The 16,888-nt window shown below is 38.0% G+C and overlaps 1 protein-coding gene across 3 annotated transcripts in view; it reads left to right on the top strand.

Moving 5' to 3' along the window:
- atp6v1h (ATPase, H+ transporting, lysosomal 50/57kDa, V1 subunit H) overlaps positions 1-10,463 on the top strand; it is a 32,939-nt gene extending 22,476 nt beyond the window's left edge. For all 3 annotated transcript variants that reach the window (XM_015395897.1, XM_015395895.1, XM_015395896.1), the window contains one exon: positions 10,087-10,463. In XM_015395897.1, the coding sequence (XP_015251383.1) occupies positions 10,087-10,156 (70 nt within the window). In that variant the 3' untranslated portion in view covers positions 10,157-10,463. The remainder of the gene's footprint in view (positions 1-10,086) is intronic.
- The last annotated feature ends 6,425 nt before the right edge of the window (positions 10,464-16,888 follow it).

The raw sequence follows: 16,888 nt of genomic DNA, 5'->3' as shown, positions 1-16,888 counted from the left end.
CATCTCTGCGTTTGTTTCCTGGAGAATGTAGATCCCTATCATAAACATTTCCAAGTCCAGTGTGTTTTATGCTAGATATGTTGCCAGCTTGAATCGATACAACGCAGCAGCTTTCCTTTACCCCGTTCAACCTCACAGCCTGAATATATCACAGACATGTCATACAAAACACAGTTACCTGGAATTTCCTCATCATCTTCTGACTTCATGGTAAATATGGATGTCATTTTAGAAACGTCTTCCACCCCTAAGACTGTGGTCGTCTCTTTGACTTTGCAAAGTCTTATGTAATGAACTTTGGAAAATTGCCCCTGCTTTTTATTTTAATAATTTTTTATTTATTAAAAAAAATACCTGCCACTCCTGGAAAAAAATTGAAATATGATTTTAGTATACGTTTTTTTTTTTTTTTTTTTATCATCCTTCAAAGTTGTTTGCAACTTTCCAAAATAATGTAGGAGGCCATAGTTTGATGTGGAAAAAAATCTTATTTTTTTCTTTTTTTATGTTTTGATAGGTGTAGGATAACCTTTCAAAACATTTTCAATAGGTTAAATGAACTTTTAGTTTATTTTGTATTTTCAAAGAAAGGCACTGCATTTGACAGGAAAGTGACATTAAAGTAGCACATATGGTGCCGATATATACTGTGGAAAAAATGTGGTTCATTATTATGATTAAAAGCCACAAGTACTTCAGTGAAGTCCCCTTGCTCCAGCTGTACAACAACAAATGATTTGGAGATGCTGTCGGCAAAAACAGACGTGGTCCAGTCGGACTATTATTAAATAAGTACGGGGGGAAATTGGAAAAACATATCCTATATTTAATTAAAAATTGAAAAATCAGAGATTTTATTTTTAGGCCATTTCACCCAGTCATCCCACCCTCTGGAGATCAAATACAGAAATTCAACTTATTATAAAAAATACCTGCCACTCCTGAAAAAAATAAGGTATGATTTATATGATAAGTGTGTATATATATATATATATATATATATATATATATATATATACATTTTTATTTTTTTTTTTATCATTCTTCAAAGTTGTTTGCAAGTTTCCAAAATAATGTTGGGGGGCATAGCTTGATGTGGAAAAAATTCTTCTTTTTTTTTTTCTTTTTTGATAGGTGCAGGATAACCTTTCAAAACCCTTTTAACAGGTTAAATTAACTTTTAGTTTAGTTTGGATTTTCAATGTATAAGTTTTGCAAAACGTTTTAGATGATTGTAGCTAATCCGGAAATATGCAAGAACACACAATCCCAGTAAAGGAATAGCTTGTGTCAAATAAATAGCAGAAGTGTTTGTTCCAGCTCTCTGCTGTCATAAATCTTAGCTGTTGATCACCTGTCCAGATTTGTCACCTACCCCATCTCAAACTCAGTGATTTATTTCACTTCTGCTGCACCACACCTTCCTTGGTATTACTATTATGAAACTGCTCGCTCACTGCCTGCTGAACTGCTTCATAATCCTAAAAAAGCAAGCAGCCAAAATAAATTTGTGTTGCTGTGGATTTGTGTTGATCTGTTAGCTGTAACAGGATTCTCCCAGCTTCTCTTTTTGCAGATTATCCAAGTCATGTCTCTTGTAAATGATATAATCACAAAAATGTTGGTAGAAATATTTCAAGCAGAGGCATAAAAGGCTTTCCGTCTTGTTTTGCTTACAGATAGGACAGAAAAATGGATTTTAGTAATCAAGGCTTTGGATCAAAGGAAGGTGTGCTTTTCCTCCTTCTTAGTACTATTTTATATACCAAAACAAGGATATATGCTACACCTCTATTTCATCTATAATTACATCTTTCTAACTGAAAGAGAAAGTCTTGTGGATAGGGATCCATAAATGCAGTGTTATAAGAATTCTCTGCCTTAAATCTAAGAACATTTGTATGATTCTGGCCGTTCATATTGAACCTTGTGACCAGCTATCAGGCAAATCAAAGGCAATTTTAAACTGGAATGAAAGGAAATGCCTGAAACATTAGGAATTGATATTGCATACAGAGTCTAGATTGAGAACTCATGTAAAATTCAGCACAGTCCCTCATACCATGACAAATTACATTGCATTAGAAAACAGACGTTTCATCGCATACAGCTCGTTTCGTCTGTTTTTCAAGTCAGCTGCGATTTCTTCATAAGCCCCACGTCCAAATCACATTTTAGAATTTTGATCTGTTCTTTAAGGTCTTCTTCTTTATGAGACATTAGTCACCCACGCCTTCCCCTTGTGAGAGTGGAGTGAAGGACTGACACACTGTGCTGACGCAGTACTACAACCATTTTTATGTTCTCCTAATGAGTTTCAGAGACAACGATGACAAATGAAAGTTATTCATGCGCACACTTCAGTTTGAGACATATCTTGCTATTCAACCATTTTATTTATATTTATGAGGACCTATAATGCCATAAGAGTTGATGGGTTGTGTTGTCATATCAAATTATCTACTGCCTACACTGATTGATGTCATACAAACAATGTATGAATACATCTCAAGGAACGGGGTTTATTTTTTTTCCCTTTTTTATATAAATGTCAAAGTTTCATTCATCCAAAGTGTTGAGATATTTAAAAAAAAACACCTCACCTCAGCTGCTGTCACCTTGAGTGGGTTGCTTTGTTGTTTCTATGAGGAGTTCTTCATCTCTTTACTTATCTAAGCCTCTTGCTGTCATGACAACAGCGAATATGTGCATGGTTATCTCCGTACCCTTTTACACGGCTTTGAAAAGTTGCTCTCTTTAATGCATGTCCAGATTCTTGAAAGAATGTCATTTTGGCCTATCTGCTCTTTTTTGAACTGTTGAGGCCCATAAGCTATTGACAGCCTCCCCGTCCGTCCTTGTCCTCACTTGTCCTCTGCCTTGTATCAGTGATAAGACAGAAGGTGTTTACATGGTGGTATAATTTGTCGCATTTAATAGGGAGACAGAAAGTTAAAGATATGAAAGGGGTCTAAGTTAACCTTCGTTTTAAGTTTCAATGATGCATACATTCAAAGCTTATCTCCATCTTTATAGTTTAGACAAGAATATGCATAGGATTTCAAAATGGGAGATTAAGGTTGTGTTATCAAGAAAACGTTTTAAAACTGTGGAGCTTTCATTTGTGTGTTTCTCAGGTGTGGACCGGAAGTACAAGCAGAAAATAGGATAGTGAGAATTAGTTTCCAGATTCTATTATATAAATCAGGGCTTCAAACTCAAGTACCCAGCAGCTTATAGATATCAACACACCTGAATAAAAATTTCTATATTATCTCCTCAGTTACAGTCAAGTTCTCTATAGTCCTTCAAAGGACCGAATCATTAGATTCAACTGTGTTTAAAAAGGGACAGGACACCAGCCATAGAGGAATATATTCTGTCTTCCCTGATATAATGTTTTTGCAAAGCTATGATTGACAAGGAATTGGATGCAGTAATTGGTAAGATATTTGATCTTTTGATTTGATTTGGTATTTGATCATGCAGTTGGCCAAATTGGTGAGACTAAATGCCTTTAATGCACAGCTTTGTAAGTTTTTTCTTGCTGAAATGCTTAAACTCAGCAATAGTGGTGGAGACAAAGTCTGTTGATGAAGAAGGAAAAACCACTGGAAACTGTAATTAAATTGTAATTTAAATCCTTGTATAATAATTAAGTGCTATTATATAATTTCTGTTATCAAGTAGAGTTAACAAAGTTAGCATTTAGGTCATTTGTACCTTAAGCTTTGTAAATCTTTTTGTTTCTACTGCGATAACATTTGACATACTTTACTTTAAACAGATCTTTGAGCCTTTGTCAGATTGAAACCAAATAATTTAAAGGAAACCTTTGACTTTTTATTAATTAACAGTTCATTAGATATACAACAATTGTTCTGCAATTAGCAGCAGCAGATAAGCTGTAGCCACTCATGCAAGTTAAAACTACATGCTAAAAATATTTATCTGTCATGTTCCATTACCTGGTTCAGAGGAAATCCACCAGACTGCGAAGTTTATCAAAACATAGAGGCAGACTTCATTTATCGCTGCAGTTGCTCTAGAGACCAAACTTTGATAAAGAATGAAGCCAAACCTTTTGCATTACTCCTTTTTATTGCAATTCCTATTTCCTATCAGTATGGTTTAAAACTTTAATAATAGCTTTAGGAAAAATAAGGAAATGTAAAAAGGTTCTGTATCTTAAGAAACTTGCCCTCAGTTGTAAAGAAAATAAATAGGCCAATTTAGAATGGTAGAATCCCATAAACTCCCATAAACACAAGCCATGGGAGAACATTAAGGATTTCATAAAGCCAGACATTATCTCTCAGTGTAAAGAAATCTAGGAGGAAATGAGAAACAAAGCCACTGATATCTGCATCTTTCAAAAGGGAGAAGAAAGTTGGAAATAATCTCCAGGAAAACAACCGTTACTCATCCTGGGTTTACACAACCCTGAATAACAGATCAAGCTCTGCAGGACTTTCCTGTGTTCAGGTCATGGTTCAGGACTGAATAAAAAGACGTAAGCTGGGAACAAATGACATCCGTCAGAGAGTTCCTAGATCAAAACCACTGCTGACCAAAAGTCAACCTTTTTACCTTTTTTTGCATAAAAAAAACAAACGTCTAAACCATTTCTCTTGGAGCCCAGCTCTGTTGCCATTTTAAACAACAAGCAGTTTGTCTGTTTTTCTTTTTAAAATTAGGACAAAACATCAAAGTTTCATAAATATGAAGCATTGATTTTGGCGATTTTATTTTAGGGCTACATAACCTTAGAGGCATTAATGCTGATACTGGCACTTATATTTTTTAGTTTATAAACCTAAATATGATTAACTTTTTAACTTTACTTTTTAACTGTTCAATTAGCTTTTTACCTTTTTTCTTAACTTATTAACTTTTTTCCCAACTTAATTTACAGTAGATAATATATCATTCAAGGACTCATTTAATTGGTCAAATGCCAAAGTAAGATGTACAGCCATGTAGCAGCATCTTTGCTGAATGGCTGGATATAGATCTTGTGCTTCTAGACCTCATTGAGGGACGGGGGGGACTCCATTCGTAAGGGGTATGCAAGTGATGAAAAAATGATAACTTGCCCTATAAAGGTTTATGGTCATTCTGTAGTAAAAATGATATTCAAATGTTACTTAAAATATCAAATTCATACTGAAGCTCATTAGACTGGTATTTGTTAAACAACTATATTCAAATTCATAAGTTGGCCCTTTTTAGCCATTATCACGAGCCATTGTAGAGGGTCAAAATAGCCACTTGTGTCCGCAGAGCTGCAGGTTGCAGACCCATGGTCTAAATGATTTTTAGTATTTTCCAAAAATATTTTGTTGACCAATAAGACAGAAGGAGAACCTTTGAATGATGTGTGTCATGTCTCTCTGGAGTCGGGCAGTAGGTATGTTGTTCTTTAGAAAAAGAACATACCTACTGTCAAACACAGCAGTGATGCTGTTAAAGTTTTTCTGCTTTGATGTTAAAGAACATAAACATCTTGGCTTGTTTAATGAAACTACGATTCTGTTCTGTAGTAGAAAATCAAGGAGGAGATTGTTTAACCAGTCCATTTGTTTGTTTTATTTTATACTGAACATGGCAAAATCTTTACTTCATTCCAATATGTTATGGTGGGAATTTAAAGAAGCTACTCATGTCTGTGAAACCTATAATTTGCAGAATAAAATCAATCCTTCAAATTATGAGGTTAAACCTCCTCTACAGTCATAGTCATAACAATCATTGCGAGTTATTACAAAAGCCACATGACTTTTTGTAGCTTCCCAGAGTGACACAACCAGTTAACTGGCCTAGGAGTCAGATCACTTTTACTACTTTTCAGAATAGCTGGATTTTAAAGAAATGACAATATGATAAAAAAAAAAAAAAAAAAAAATCTTTTCCTCTGGTTCCATTGACACTGTTTCCTTGTTTGTGAGCAGTCAATTTCTTTTTACATCCCTTTACATCAGATTTTTATAGAGACTCTTCTTTGTAATTACTCATCTCAAAAACCTGAGATGAAATGTCTATCACTTCTTTTTGTTTTTACTTCCTTACTTACCCTTTGATATAAGCTTGCCTAACATCCTACCGTGTTTCACCTTCTTGAGTCACTTTACGGTGCAGCATTTGCATTAGCACGCATTAGAATGCACCTCATCTTCAGAACTGTGGCGTTATGAATCATTGTCAGGTCGCTGTTATTTTCATCTTTCTTTATGAACCCGCTGACAGTACTCAAGCAATGTACAACTGCTCATTAGCTGCAGGCTTTAACAGCATCCAATACACAAGTCTCTGAGAAGAGACTTAATTGTTTCTTAATCTGGCACTACATTAAACTTAGTGAAGCTTCTAACTTCAGTTCCTAAAATACTCATCCTTTTAATCAGCCCCAGATAAGTTGAGCTGAAAAGGATTGATCTTAAAAATAAAAATAAAAAGCTGCATTCTATTAGGAGTAAGAGACGGAAACCCTAAAACCTACTTTGTTTATGTCAGGAAAGGTTTCATCTGTTGACTGAGATGGCTCCATGCTGCACTCCAGCCTCTGAATCATATTTGCTGTAATTATAGGAAAGTACCATCCAGTAGAAATATAAATGTTTTTCCTTTGAAAATTGAAAGACAGCTTCTGCTCTGTAGAGACATATATTGAGTAATTATTGTGAGTGGTCCTTTTTTTTTTTTTTTTTTTTTTTTTTTATAAAAAAAAAAGTACTCCCCACCACCAAAAGTACTGGACAGCCTTTTCCATTATTAAGCTCTTGTAAGATCCTAGATGTTTCTGGCTATAATAAGGTGAGTGTCAGGATCTAAAATGTTTCTGCCAAAGAGATACCAGACAGGGAGCTATAACCTTTCAATATACTGTCATTATGTCTGAGCTGTGCATAAAGTCTGGGTTTGAATTAGAGGGAGAAATTCATATCCTAAGCTTCACTGAAACCTGCTGTCTTATTAAGGAATAATAAATGTCATAAATCCACAGAGGTAGTGAGGAGATTAACTTCCAAATGCAAAATCAAGCATTAGTGGGACATATCACTCTCTTATTACTGGCTTCAGAGCTCATTAATCAGATTAAAAAATGACTATTGATGATGGGGGGTTTTATAGGAAATGATTGTTTCTAGACATGAGACGGTCTGACACAGAGCTTAAATCAGCATTTAATTAATTGTTCTTTATATTGCATTTTCACACAAAGCTTTTTTTAATTATTCGCAAAAGTATTTTTCTAACAGCCATATACCACATGATAGAAAGCAAATGCAACTATTTTCTAATGGATGTGACAACCTTTCATTGTCAGAGTAGAGGCATTTCCTCTTGGTAACATTTAACCAGAGGGAAGCTTAGAGAAGATAGGTGGGAGAATTGCCTACAGTTAAACAAAAGGTAGATATGTCCATCAAGGTTAGCCAGAGCTTTAGCAGACGGAAATAAGAGCATTCTGAGAATAAGAACCCTTCTGCTATTTCTTCTATTGAAAGAAATAACATTAGGGTTAAAAAAGCTGATAACTTAGGATTTTTAGCTACACAATGGAAAGCTGAATTTTTATATTTTCTGAGTTTTATTCTTTTCCTTCATGTTTATGAAATAACCTTTATAGAGGCAGAGTGGGCTTTACTTTTCCCTTTTTTTATCCTTTCTATAAAAAGGTATCTGTCTCTAACAAAAGCTCTTTTATCTTTATTTTTTGGTTATTTTATATTTGTTTTTGCACTGAAATCAAGTAGAAATTTTGTTCTTTGGTTCCAAAGAGAAGAAAGAAGAAAAAAAAAACGTCACTGCTAAAGGAGATTGCTGTGTGTTTCATTGAGGCATATTCACTGGATGTTAAGTTAAAGGAAAAAAATGTGGTAGAAAAACTGGGATATCCTCAGCTTTAACAGGTTTGTAAAGAAAAGCCTAATAGAATATTTGGAGTTAGTGACTCAAGGAATGAATAGAGGCTGAAACCAAAGCTTTATTGACAGAGAAATATTTTGATTATAGAGTAAAACTATTAAAATTCCGTGTCAATCCTCTCCTTCCCCTACAACACTGTTTATAGTGTTTTAACTATTAGTCTAAAGTACTTTTTCTGTTAAAGTTAGAATATGCATTTAAAGCCGGGGACAAAACCTGTATTGCCTGAGAGGGAGACATCATTTCACATAAGCACCAGTGTGGTAAAATCCTGATCTCCTGGCCACCTGGAGTTGAAATGAACTACATTTCTGTTTCCAGTGGCTTTGTGAAAGATGAATAGCGATGAGGCATTGCTTAACCTATTATGGTGAAACAATGCCTCATATGGTGAATAATATGCTGATGTTGAGAAAAAGAAATGTTTAACTGATGTGCTGACAAGATTAGAGCTTTGATAAATATAAATAAATATAATGTTATGTAAAGTTAAACACACATATACAGTAGATCTAACTGGGAAGGCGCCGCATTGCCTAACGATTTGCCTGAATATCAACCCTGCACAATTTATGTTAATATACAGTCTATTATTGAAACTTAGTCGCGTCGACTTCAGCCTTTATAAGGAGGTGTTGGCTTAGTGGTAACAGCAGAGTGCTTGTGCTCTGAGAAGGTTGCAAGTACCCCGTTCAATCCGCACAGCCTCCACTCTGGGTTCCCACACTTAAAGGAATAGTACACCCAAAACATGATTAGCCTTCATTTTCTACTCGCCCCCATGCTGAACAACACTCTGGAGTACTTTTTTGATATCTCAAATGCATCTGGAGATCTGGGAGGCTTCTTGCTGTCTGCTGACATTCAAATAATGGAGGTCTGTTGCGCCCGAGGCAGAAAGGTCCATAAAAGTCCACAAAAAACGTGTCAATATTCCTCCATACTGCTCGTCCAATGTATTCCAAGTGTCCTGAGTGGGTAGCGTCCATAATTTACTCGAAACGAAGTCATTTAGAATGTTTTTAGAGCATAAACAGTAGTGTATAGGATTTCCTAAAAGCGTGCTCACGAGTCTACGGAAACCGCGGCAGACCAAACCAGATGAAAGTGCGCATTCAGCGTCTGCTCTGCCGATAATGCAAGCGTAGAAGAAGAAATGTGCTGTTTACCTGTGCAAAGACAGAAACAACGAAAGAAAAATGTCTGAGGACTTCAGTGTTGAGGAAGAGCATGAGTTCTTTGCCGAGCTGAATGCGGACTTTCATCTGGTTTGGTCTGCCGCGGTTTCCGTAGACTCGTGAACGCGCTTTTAGGAAATCCTATACACTACTGTTTATGCTCTAAAAACATTCTAAATGACTTCGTTTCGAGTAAATTCTGGATGCTACCCACTCAGGACACTTGGAATACATTGGACGAGCAGTATGGAGGAATATTGACACGTTTTTTGTGGACTTTTATGGACCTTTCTGTCTCGGTCGCCGTAGACCTCCATTATTTGAATGTCAGCAGACAGCAAGAAGCCTCCCAGATCTCCAGATGCATTTGAGATATCAAAAAAGTACTCCAGAGTGTTGTTCAGCATGGGGGTGAGTAGAAAATGAAGGCTAATCATGTTTTGGGTGTACTATTCCTTTAACCCCATTTTGGATTTTTTTCAAATAGCATTATTCAAGCTGAGTTGCAGTAAATCACAGCAGAGGCTTCAATAAGTCAAAAGGTCACAATGACCAACTGGGACTAAAGTGTTAGCGCTCCAACATTAGCTCTTGGGCTGCCTGCCAGAAATGACTCCAGTCAATGAAGCATTCAGTCTGTTTAAACTATTTCAGTGTTAAGTAATATAGACTAGCACACCTTATAGTTGACTAGAAATTAGCTCTTTATATTCTAAAATATGCTAGTATACAAAGGACCCTACTGCATTGGACAGTCATGATCCATATACATATGGACCCATGAGCACCTATATAGTGGACCATATATAGTGGTATAATCCTTATCTCCTGGTTCAAAATTACTTTGTAAATGACTTCATAAACCAGAAGGTTTTCAATACTAGTAGAATATATGTTTTGGTAACAACACCAGATGTGTTGCAGTTACTCACTGGAGGAGAAGGCTTTGCATTCAGTAACCCTCTTTCTCCTTCTGCAGGGAGTACCTTGGCAGACAGCTGCAGTCCTCTGACCAGCAGCAGGCTCCGGCTGTTGCAGCTCGAAGCTGAACTCCTCATCTGCATGTATGTCTGTGTGTCACAGTGTGGATGACTTTGGAACTGTAATGTAACTGGCTTTGCATTTTGTGTAATGAATTAAAGAAATATTTGACTCTGTGGTTCCCTCTTCCAGCTGCGCCTCACCAACCCTTGATGTGAACTGATTTCACTGTTGTCTCATGTTGTGACCTCAGCTTAGTGATGTGTGGTGATTGAATTGGCACTTTATGTCTGTGATGTACAAAACTGCAAGATATTTAAGTCTTACTCGTAACGCATTGTATGAATTCCAATAAAGATGTTTACCTGATTGAAATATGTTGCAAATTGGTTCTTATTGCTCTGGAAATTTAAATCATAACATATAAAACATAAGAAACTTTAGTAATTTGAAAAATTGTATGTTAAAGCTTAAAATAAAGCAGGTTTTAGAGCTCCTGAAAAACAGAATCCTATTATGTTTTAGCTGATATGTGTACATATATTTAATGTTTATTTCAATTTATTTGCAGAATTAGAATCTAAACTTATCTAGCCTTTTGTTTCTGAAATGTTGCTTAAAAAAAACTGACCTTTATAGATCCCTTTGATTTTTGGTCCTGAACGTCTTACTGTCAGAATTTCCTGAATAAAATGAGCCTCAGGTCAGCCAGCCCTTTGAAGGAGACCTGTTGGAAATGGTGCTCTTTCCACATTACTTCCATCTCAATCTGATCCTCCAGTGACAGGCTGTACTTTTAGAGTCCACTACAATAATATGACAGTGAGTTACTTACCAAATCTGCCAGAGTTCAAAGTATAAAATGGGACTAGCTAAGGTCTGGACTTCTCTCAAATGATGACATTAAAAGGCTGACTGTCATTTTCTTTTCTTTTTTTCTCCTGTCAGCTGTTTTATTCTTTTCAAAGCTTCCCGGCACAAGGGTAAAATGTTACACCTCTGTAAGAACTTAATATATAACTTTAATTTCTTAAGTTCACAAATAGTTCACAGGCATCATTAGGAAGATACTGCTAGGCCGTCTGTGGCATTAGTGTAACCCCTCAAAACTGTTTTATTTAGGCATTTCAAACCCTTCCGTTGTCATTGGTTTATAAAATTCAAGCCCTAAGCTATTCAGCCTGGTTCCACACACTGAGGCACAAAAGTGCTAAGGAAACCCACTGATGCAATGGTGTAAAGCAAATAGCTGCTGGATAGAAGTGGAGATCTCTTAAGTGGAGGAGCCTGGTTTTGGCAGTGGTCTGTGTGCACTGTGTTGAATGTAATGTTTGGATGAGCTAGGCATGGGACTGATTAGAAGTTGGGCTTAGTTGCAGTGAAAGAAACTACGAAGAATACCAGGAAATCTGTGCTTCAGATTTTTTGTGGATCACCCACTTCCTGTTCCCACACCAAGCTTGTCAGAAGCTCAGAACATAGGAACTAGATTTCAAGTAGACGGGAAATGCTAATGAGTGTGTGAGTCACTAACCTGGTAAAGTTAAGTCTGAGCCCAGAAGAGGGAGTGAAGTCCGGAGTGATTGTTTCTCAATAGCTTGCGGCGGAGCCTGGCAGTGCCTCTCCTGGCTCGCCACTGCCAGGAGAGACAGTGGCGAGCAGAACAATCCGGAGGGATAATGCGAAAGCAGAGTCAAAACAGGAACAGGTTTTCAGGCCAGAAGATCAGAAGTCCGAAAAGCTCAGAAGGGATATCCAAGCCAGGGTCAGAAGACGGGTCCAAGATCATTAGCAGCTAGAATTCAGGTAACAGTCCGAAAACAGATCAGGCACACAGAGCTGAACAGAAGCAACAAAAATCTGGCCATCAGTGCCAAGATCATGACAAAGCTTTATAACGGTATAGATGAGCGACTAGTGTGGAAGAACTTGAGTAGCCTGCACAGAGTTAAAATTTTAACCCAATTTAAAAAACTTTAGAGTGAATTAGAGCGGAGCTGACATCCCTTACAAGCCACTTGAATTTTTTTTTTTAAAGGGTTAGGCTTGCAAAGGTCGGGCCTTCATCATATTAAACACTATGGATGAAGTGCTTAGTTTCTGTCAAGCTGAAGTTACTTGTTGGACAAGCTCATGTGGTATACAGAGCAGTTCAATTCAGAGTTCATCCCCTTATGTAAGATAGTCATCAGACATGGGGGAAAAAATTATGGCATCAATGGCAGTACATAAGTATGTGACAAGGCTATACTGTGAAAAAACGAGTATAGATGATGTGTTTTACTCACAGGAACATGCCCATAGTTCAGGTTAAAAAGTACAACAGGCTTTCGATCTTTTTTCCATGCTCTGACCAAGACTTTCACCCATTTGTTTAATGTGTTCCTGAAAAAACGGCTCTGAGACTGTTTTGTACTTTGAAATCAGTTTCAAATGATGTGTTTAGCTGGCATTTCCATCATGATTTGAACGGAATCCAAAGCATTTATGCTCTTGTTATCTGACTTTGATTGAACACAAGCTTTGCGTGGCTTCTTTGTAATTATGTTGGATCAATCTAATAGGAGCAGCTGGGAGTTGTTCTGATTTTTTATTTTTTTTTGGTTTGTTTCATATAATGTGAGATCTTGCAGAAGGACTGAGAGTAGATTTAAATGAATCTAAGGGACTCCCTCCGCAGCTGTTTTGCATCCAGATAGTTCTGAGTGCTCAATTTCATTTTGAGTTTTTTTTCTCTTTAATGAGACCCTGGAGGAAAGGAGAAAAAAAAGATTCCCCACGTTTTCAGCAGCCAGAATAATAATTTTGGTGTTTTGACAGAGCAGTGCCAGCATTGTTTTCTTAAAACTAGAAAACAGTTGCTTGTCCTTAGGTCTACACCGTAAACATTAGTGTCGAATTGGGTCTCCAGAAAAAAAAGGAAAGGATAAAATGATGTATGATTCACCGTAACATCAGTGATGTCCTGTACTTTAAATAGGAAAAAATTCCAAAAGTTTGTGGATGGATGTTAAAAATGTGAGGTCAAAGTTTAACATGCTAAAGGGTATCGATTTAAATATTAATGGGGGTGGATGTAAATTCAAATCCACATTAATTCAGACCTGATCATCTGTTTTTCTTTTTTAATTAATTGAACATGATTATTTTTGTATAATCATTCCACCCTGAAAAAAATTATTTTAAATTATTGTGAAGCCCAAAATAAATCAGGTTCATGGTCATGGTTATCGGCAGTGAACCTACAGCACCAACATGGAGATCTTGGTAAGAATATAAAATGTTGATTCCAGTGGATTCTTTTCTAAAGGCCACACTGGAAATATTAGACCTGCTTAACAAATGTTTTCTCAATTCAGAGATCAGAAATGTAGAGTAACACCTGAAGAAGTTAATTTATATATTGCAACATTTTGGTTATGATGGCGGCGCTCCAAGGCTGCGGCCAAGAACAGCTCCTCTTGACAATTTCACAGAATATGCCGCCTAAAACGACACTTCAAACCTGCATATATGATCGCCAACGCCAAAAATGTTTTAAATACTGACATTTTTGACTGTTTAAAAAGCTACGGAGTGCTATGGATGGATCTCAACAACACAACAGCCAGACAGAGAAAGCAGGGCTACAAAGGGGGGCTAACTGCGAAGCTAAAGAGAAATCCTCACAGACCTTCGCTTCCATCAATCCTGTTCTCCAGCATTCACTCACTGGAAAACAAAATGGATAAGGAGGTTTGACTGTGGTCTGAGGGCACCATGGAGACAATCCAAGACTGTTTTGAATGCTCTGACGGGAACATCTTCAAGGCTGCAGCAGCATATGACAACTTATTAAATGGTTATTGGCCTGTACTTATCAAGCGCTTTTTCAAGTCAGGAGAATTGACCAAAGCACTTTACACTATATTCAGCCATTCACCCAGTCAAGTCTGGTGATAAAGAGGCACTGAGAACAGCGCGTGCCAACTTAAACCGTGCCATCAGATAAGCGAAGCAGAACCAAAGCCAGAAAATCCAGGATCTTTTCCACAACGACAGCAACACCAGGAGGATGTGGAAAGGCATTCGGATGATCACGGACTACAACACACCCTCCCCCAGCGGTATATGCTGCAAACACTGACTTCCTAAATGAACTGAACAACTTCTTTGGAAGGTTTGAGGCACTAAACAGCACTCCACCAGTGAAAAACCAATCCACACAAGGGGGAAGAAACACTAAACCTGGACGTAGCTGAAGTGAGGAAAACTCTAAGGAAAGCTGGCTGGTGTCCTCACAGACATCTTTAACATTTCGCTGGACAATCCATAATGCCAGCATGCTTCAAGTCTGCCATCATTATTCCGGTCCCAAAGAAGCCTCAGGTGACCTCACTTAATGATTACCGGCCTGTCGCACTGACTCCAATCATGATGAAGTTCTTCGAAAGGCTGGTTAAAGAACACATCATCTCCAGTCTGCCACCAACATTCAACCCGTTCCAGTTCGCCTACTGACGAAACCACTCCACTGTAGAAGCCATCTCCTCTGCTCTTCACCTGAGCCTGGCACACCTGGAGGAGAAGAACACTCACGTGTGGATGCTGTTCCTGGACTTCAGTTCAGCTTTCAACACCATCATCCTACAGCATCTAATGGGCAAACTGAAACAGCTGGGATTCAATACACCCCTCCACAATTGGCTGCAAGACTGTCTCACCAACAGACTTAATCAGTCTGGGTCGGACAGAACACCTCTGATGTCACCAGTCTAAGCACAGGCTCCCCTCAGGGCTGCGTCCTGAGCCCCCTGCTGTTCACCCTGATGACACATGACTGCATCCCCAGGTTCACTACTAATCACATCGTAAAGTTTGCAGACGACACCACAGTGGTGGGCCTCATCAGAGACGACAACGACCAGAACTACAGAGAGGAGGTGGAGCAGCTGGTGGACTGGTGAAAAGATAACAGCCTTATCCTGAAGTGGAGAAGACGAAGGAGATCATCTTGGACTTCAGGAAGAACCGGCTTAAACCCAGTGGCCTAATCCAGTGGTCATCAACAGCTCAGCTGTAGAGGTGGTCAACAGCATCTAATTCCTGGGGTTGCACAACACTGACACCCTCACCTGGAATGTAAACACCACCTCACTGGTCAAAAGGGCACAAAAGCGCATGTACCTCTTGTGGAGGATGAGGAGAGCCCACCTGCCCCCACCCATCCTCACCACCTTCTACAGAAGCACCAGAAAGAGCATTCTGACCAGCTGTCTCATTGTGTGGTGTGGAGGCTGCAGTGCCTCAGACTGGAACAAGGTGAGAAGAGTAGTAAGAACAACAGAGAAGATCGTTGGGGCTCCTCTTCCCTCCATTAAAGACATGTCATCCCAGCGCTGCATGTCCAGAGCCTGTAATATCATAAATGACCCCTCACACCATGGATTGTTCTCCCTGCTGCCCTCGGGGAACAGACTTCAAAGCATCCAATGCAGGTCCAGCAGATTCCATAACAGTTTCTTCCCCACTGCCATTAGTCTGCTGAATGTTGTGTAAAATGTTTTTTTTTTATTTATAAAAAAAAAAAAAAACTATGTTAAAACTGTAAATATACAGTTATATGTTTATATTACTATCTTTTTTAATGTATTTATTACTATTTTTCAAGGCTGCACTGTAAAAAAAATTCAATGATCCACAGCTGTTTTAAACAAAATTTATTTTTGTATGCACTCCTCTATACAAAATTACAAAATAAATCTGTGTAAGTCTAATTTATGATGCTGTTTAGCTGCTAGAGTTGAATTAAAGTACTCATCCTAAGCTATAAAACTGTTGCAAAACCCAATTAGTATTTAACATAGCTACTTTCTTGTATACCAGGTAGTCTGATATCCTTTGTGGTAGCAGCATGCCCAGAGGAAATCTACTTCCAGATGCCTTCAACGCAATAAAGTTAAACTCCACGAGGAAAAGGTTTGTTTTTCCAACTCTGTGGCTCCTGCAGAAACCAAACTAGACTAACTCAGACTCAAAGAAAAAACTTTTTTTTTTCAAATACATAAAGCTGTTTAAACTTTCTAACACAAACCTTCTAATTCCCCTACGTGTTAGGTTTTGGCCTTGGTAAACAAACAGCGCCTATTCAAAGTTAACGCCTACAATCTCTTGAGCTTGTAAGCAGTCCTTCATGTTTGTTAGGAGGCATTCAAATCAGGCTTTTCTGTTTAGAAACTCTGACGTATTAATCCCTCATGGTTTCACATCTAAAAGGTGCAGAGAGCAGGAGATGTACATAAAGTCAATATTTATGTAGAGGCTCAGAGCCTCTAGCTGCAGTAACCTGGCCACGCTTTGCTCTCCAAACACTGTTTACTGTGGCTGGCACGTTGTGATCCCAGTGCATGCTCACCTGCACCGACCAAGTGAACTCTGGACCCTGAGACAAATGGTTCCTGCTCCCCACTGCCTTTTTATTATGCTGCACACATTTGTTCACAGGCTGGGGAAAATAAAAAGGATGCTTGTTTGCTCTCTGAAGCGAACTCCCATGAAGCAATGTCCTTGTCATATTTTATTTGATTTTTCTCTCTAAAAGGAGATTGTTCTGAATATTAGCAAGGATTTTTCTGGTTCACACAATCAATTTGTTCACATTTGACATCCTCATCTGTCTGGTTCAGCTGAAGAAACCTATTGTTTCTTTGGTCTATCGATCAAATCCCTTCGCTCTTGTATCCATCGGTCAGACGTTGTCCGTTCCCATAGCGACAATCAAAACAAGACTGACAATCAAAACAAGACTCTCCCGAAAGCAA

This window comes from Cyprinodon variegatus, unplaced genomic scaffold (genome assembly GCF_000732505.1).
Source record: "Cyprinodon variegatus isolate N-32 unplaced genomic scaffold, C_variegatus-1.0 Scaffold766, whole genome shotgun sequence".
NCBI classification, from domain to species: Eukaryota; Metazoa; Chordata; class Actinopteri; order Cyprinodontiformes; family Cyprinodontidae; genus Cyprinodon; species Cyprinodon variegatus.
Note: the sequence above shows the minus strand (reverse complement) of the source record. Positions and strands in the feature narration are given on the sequence as shown.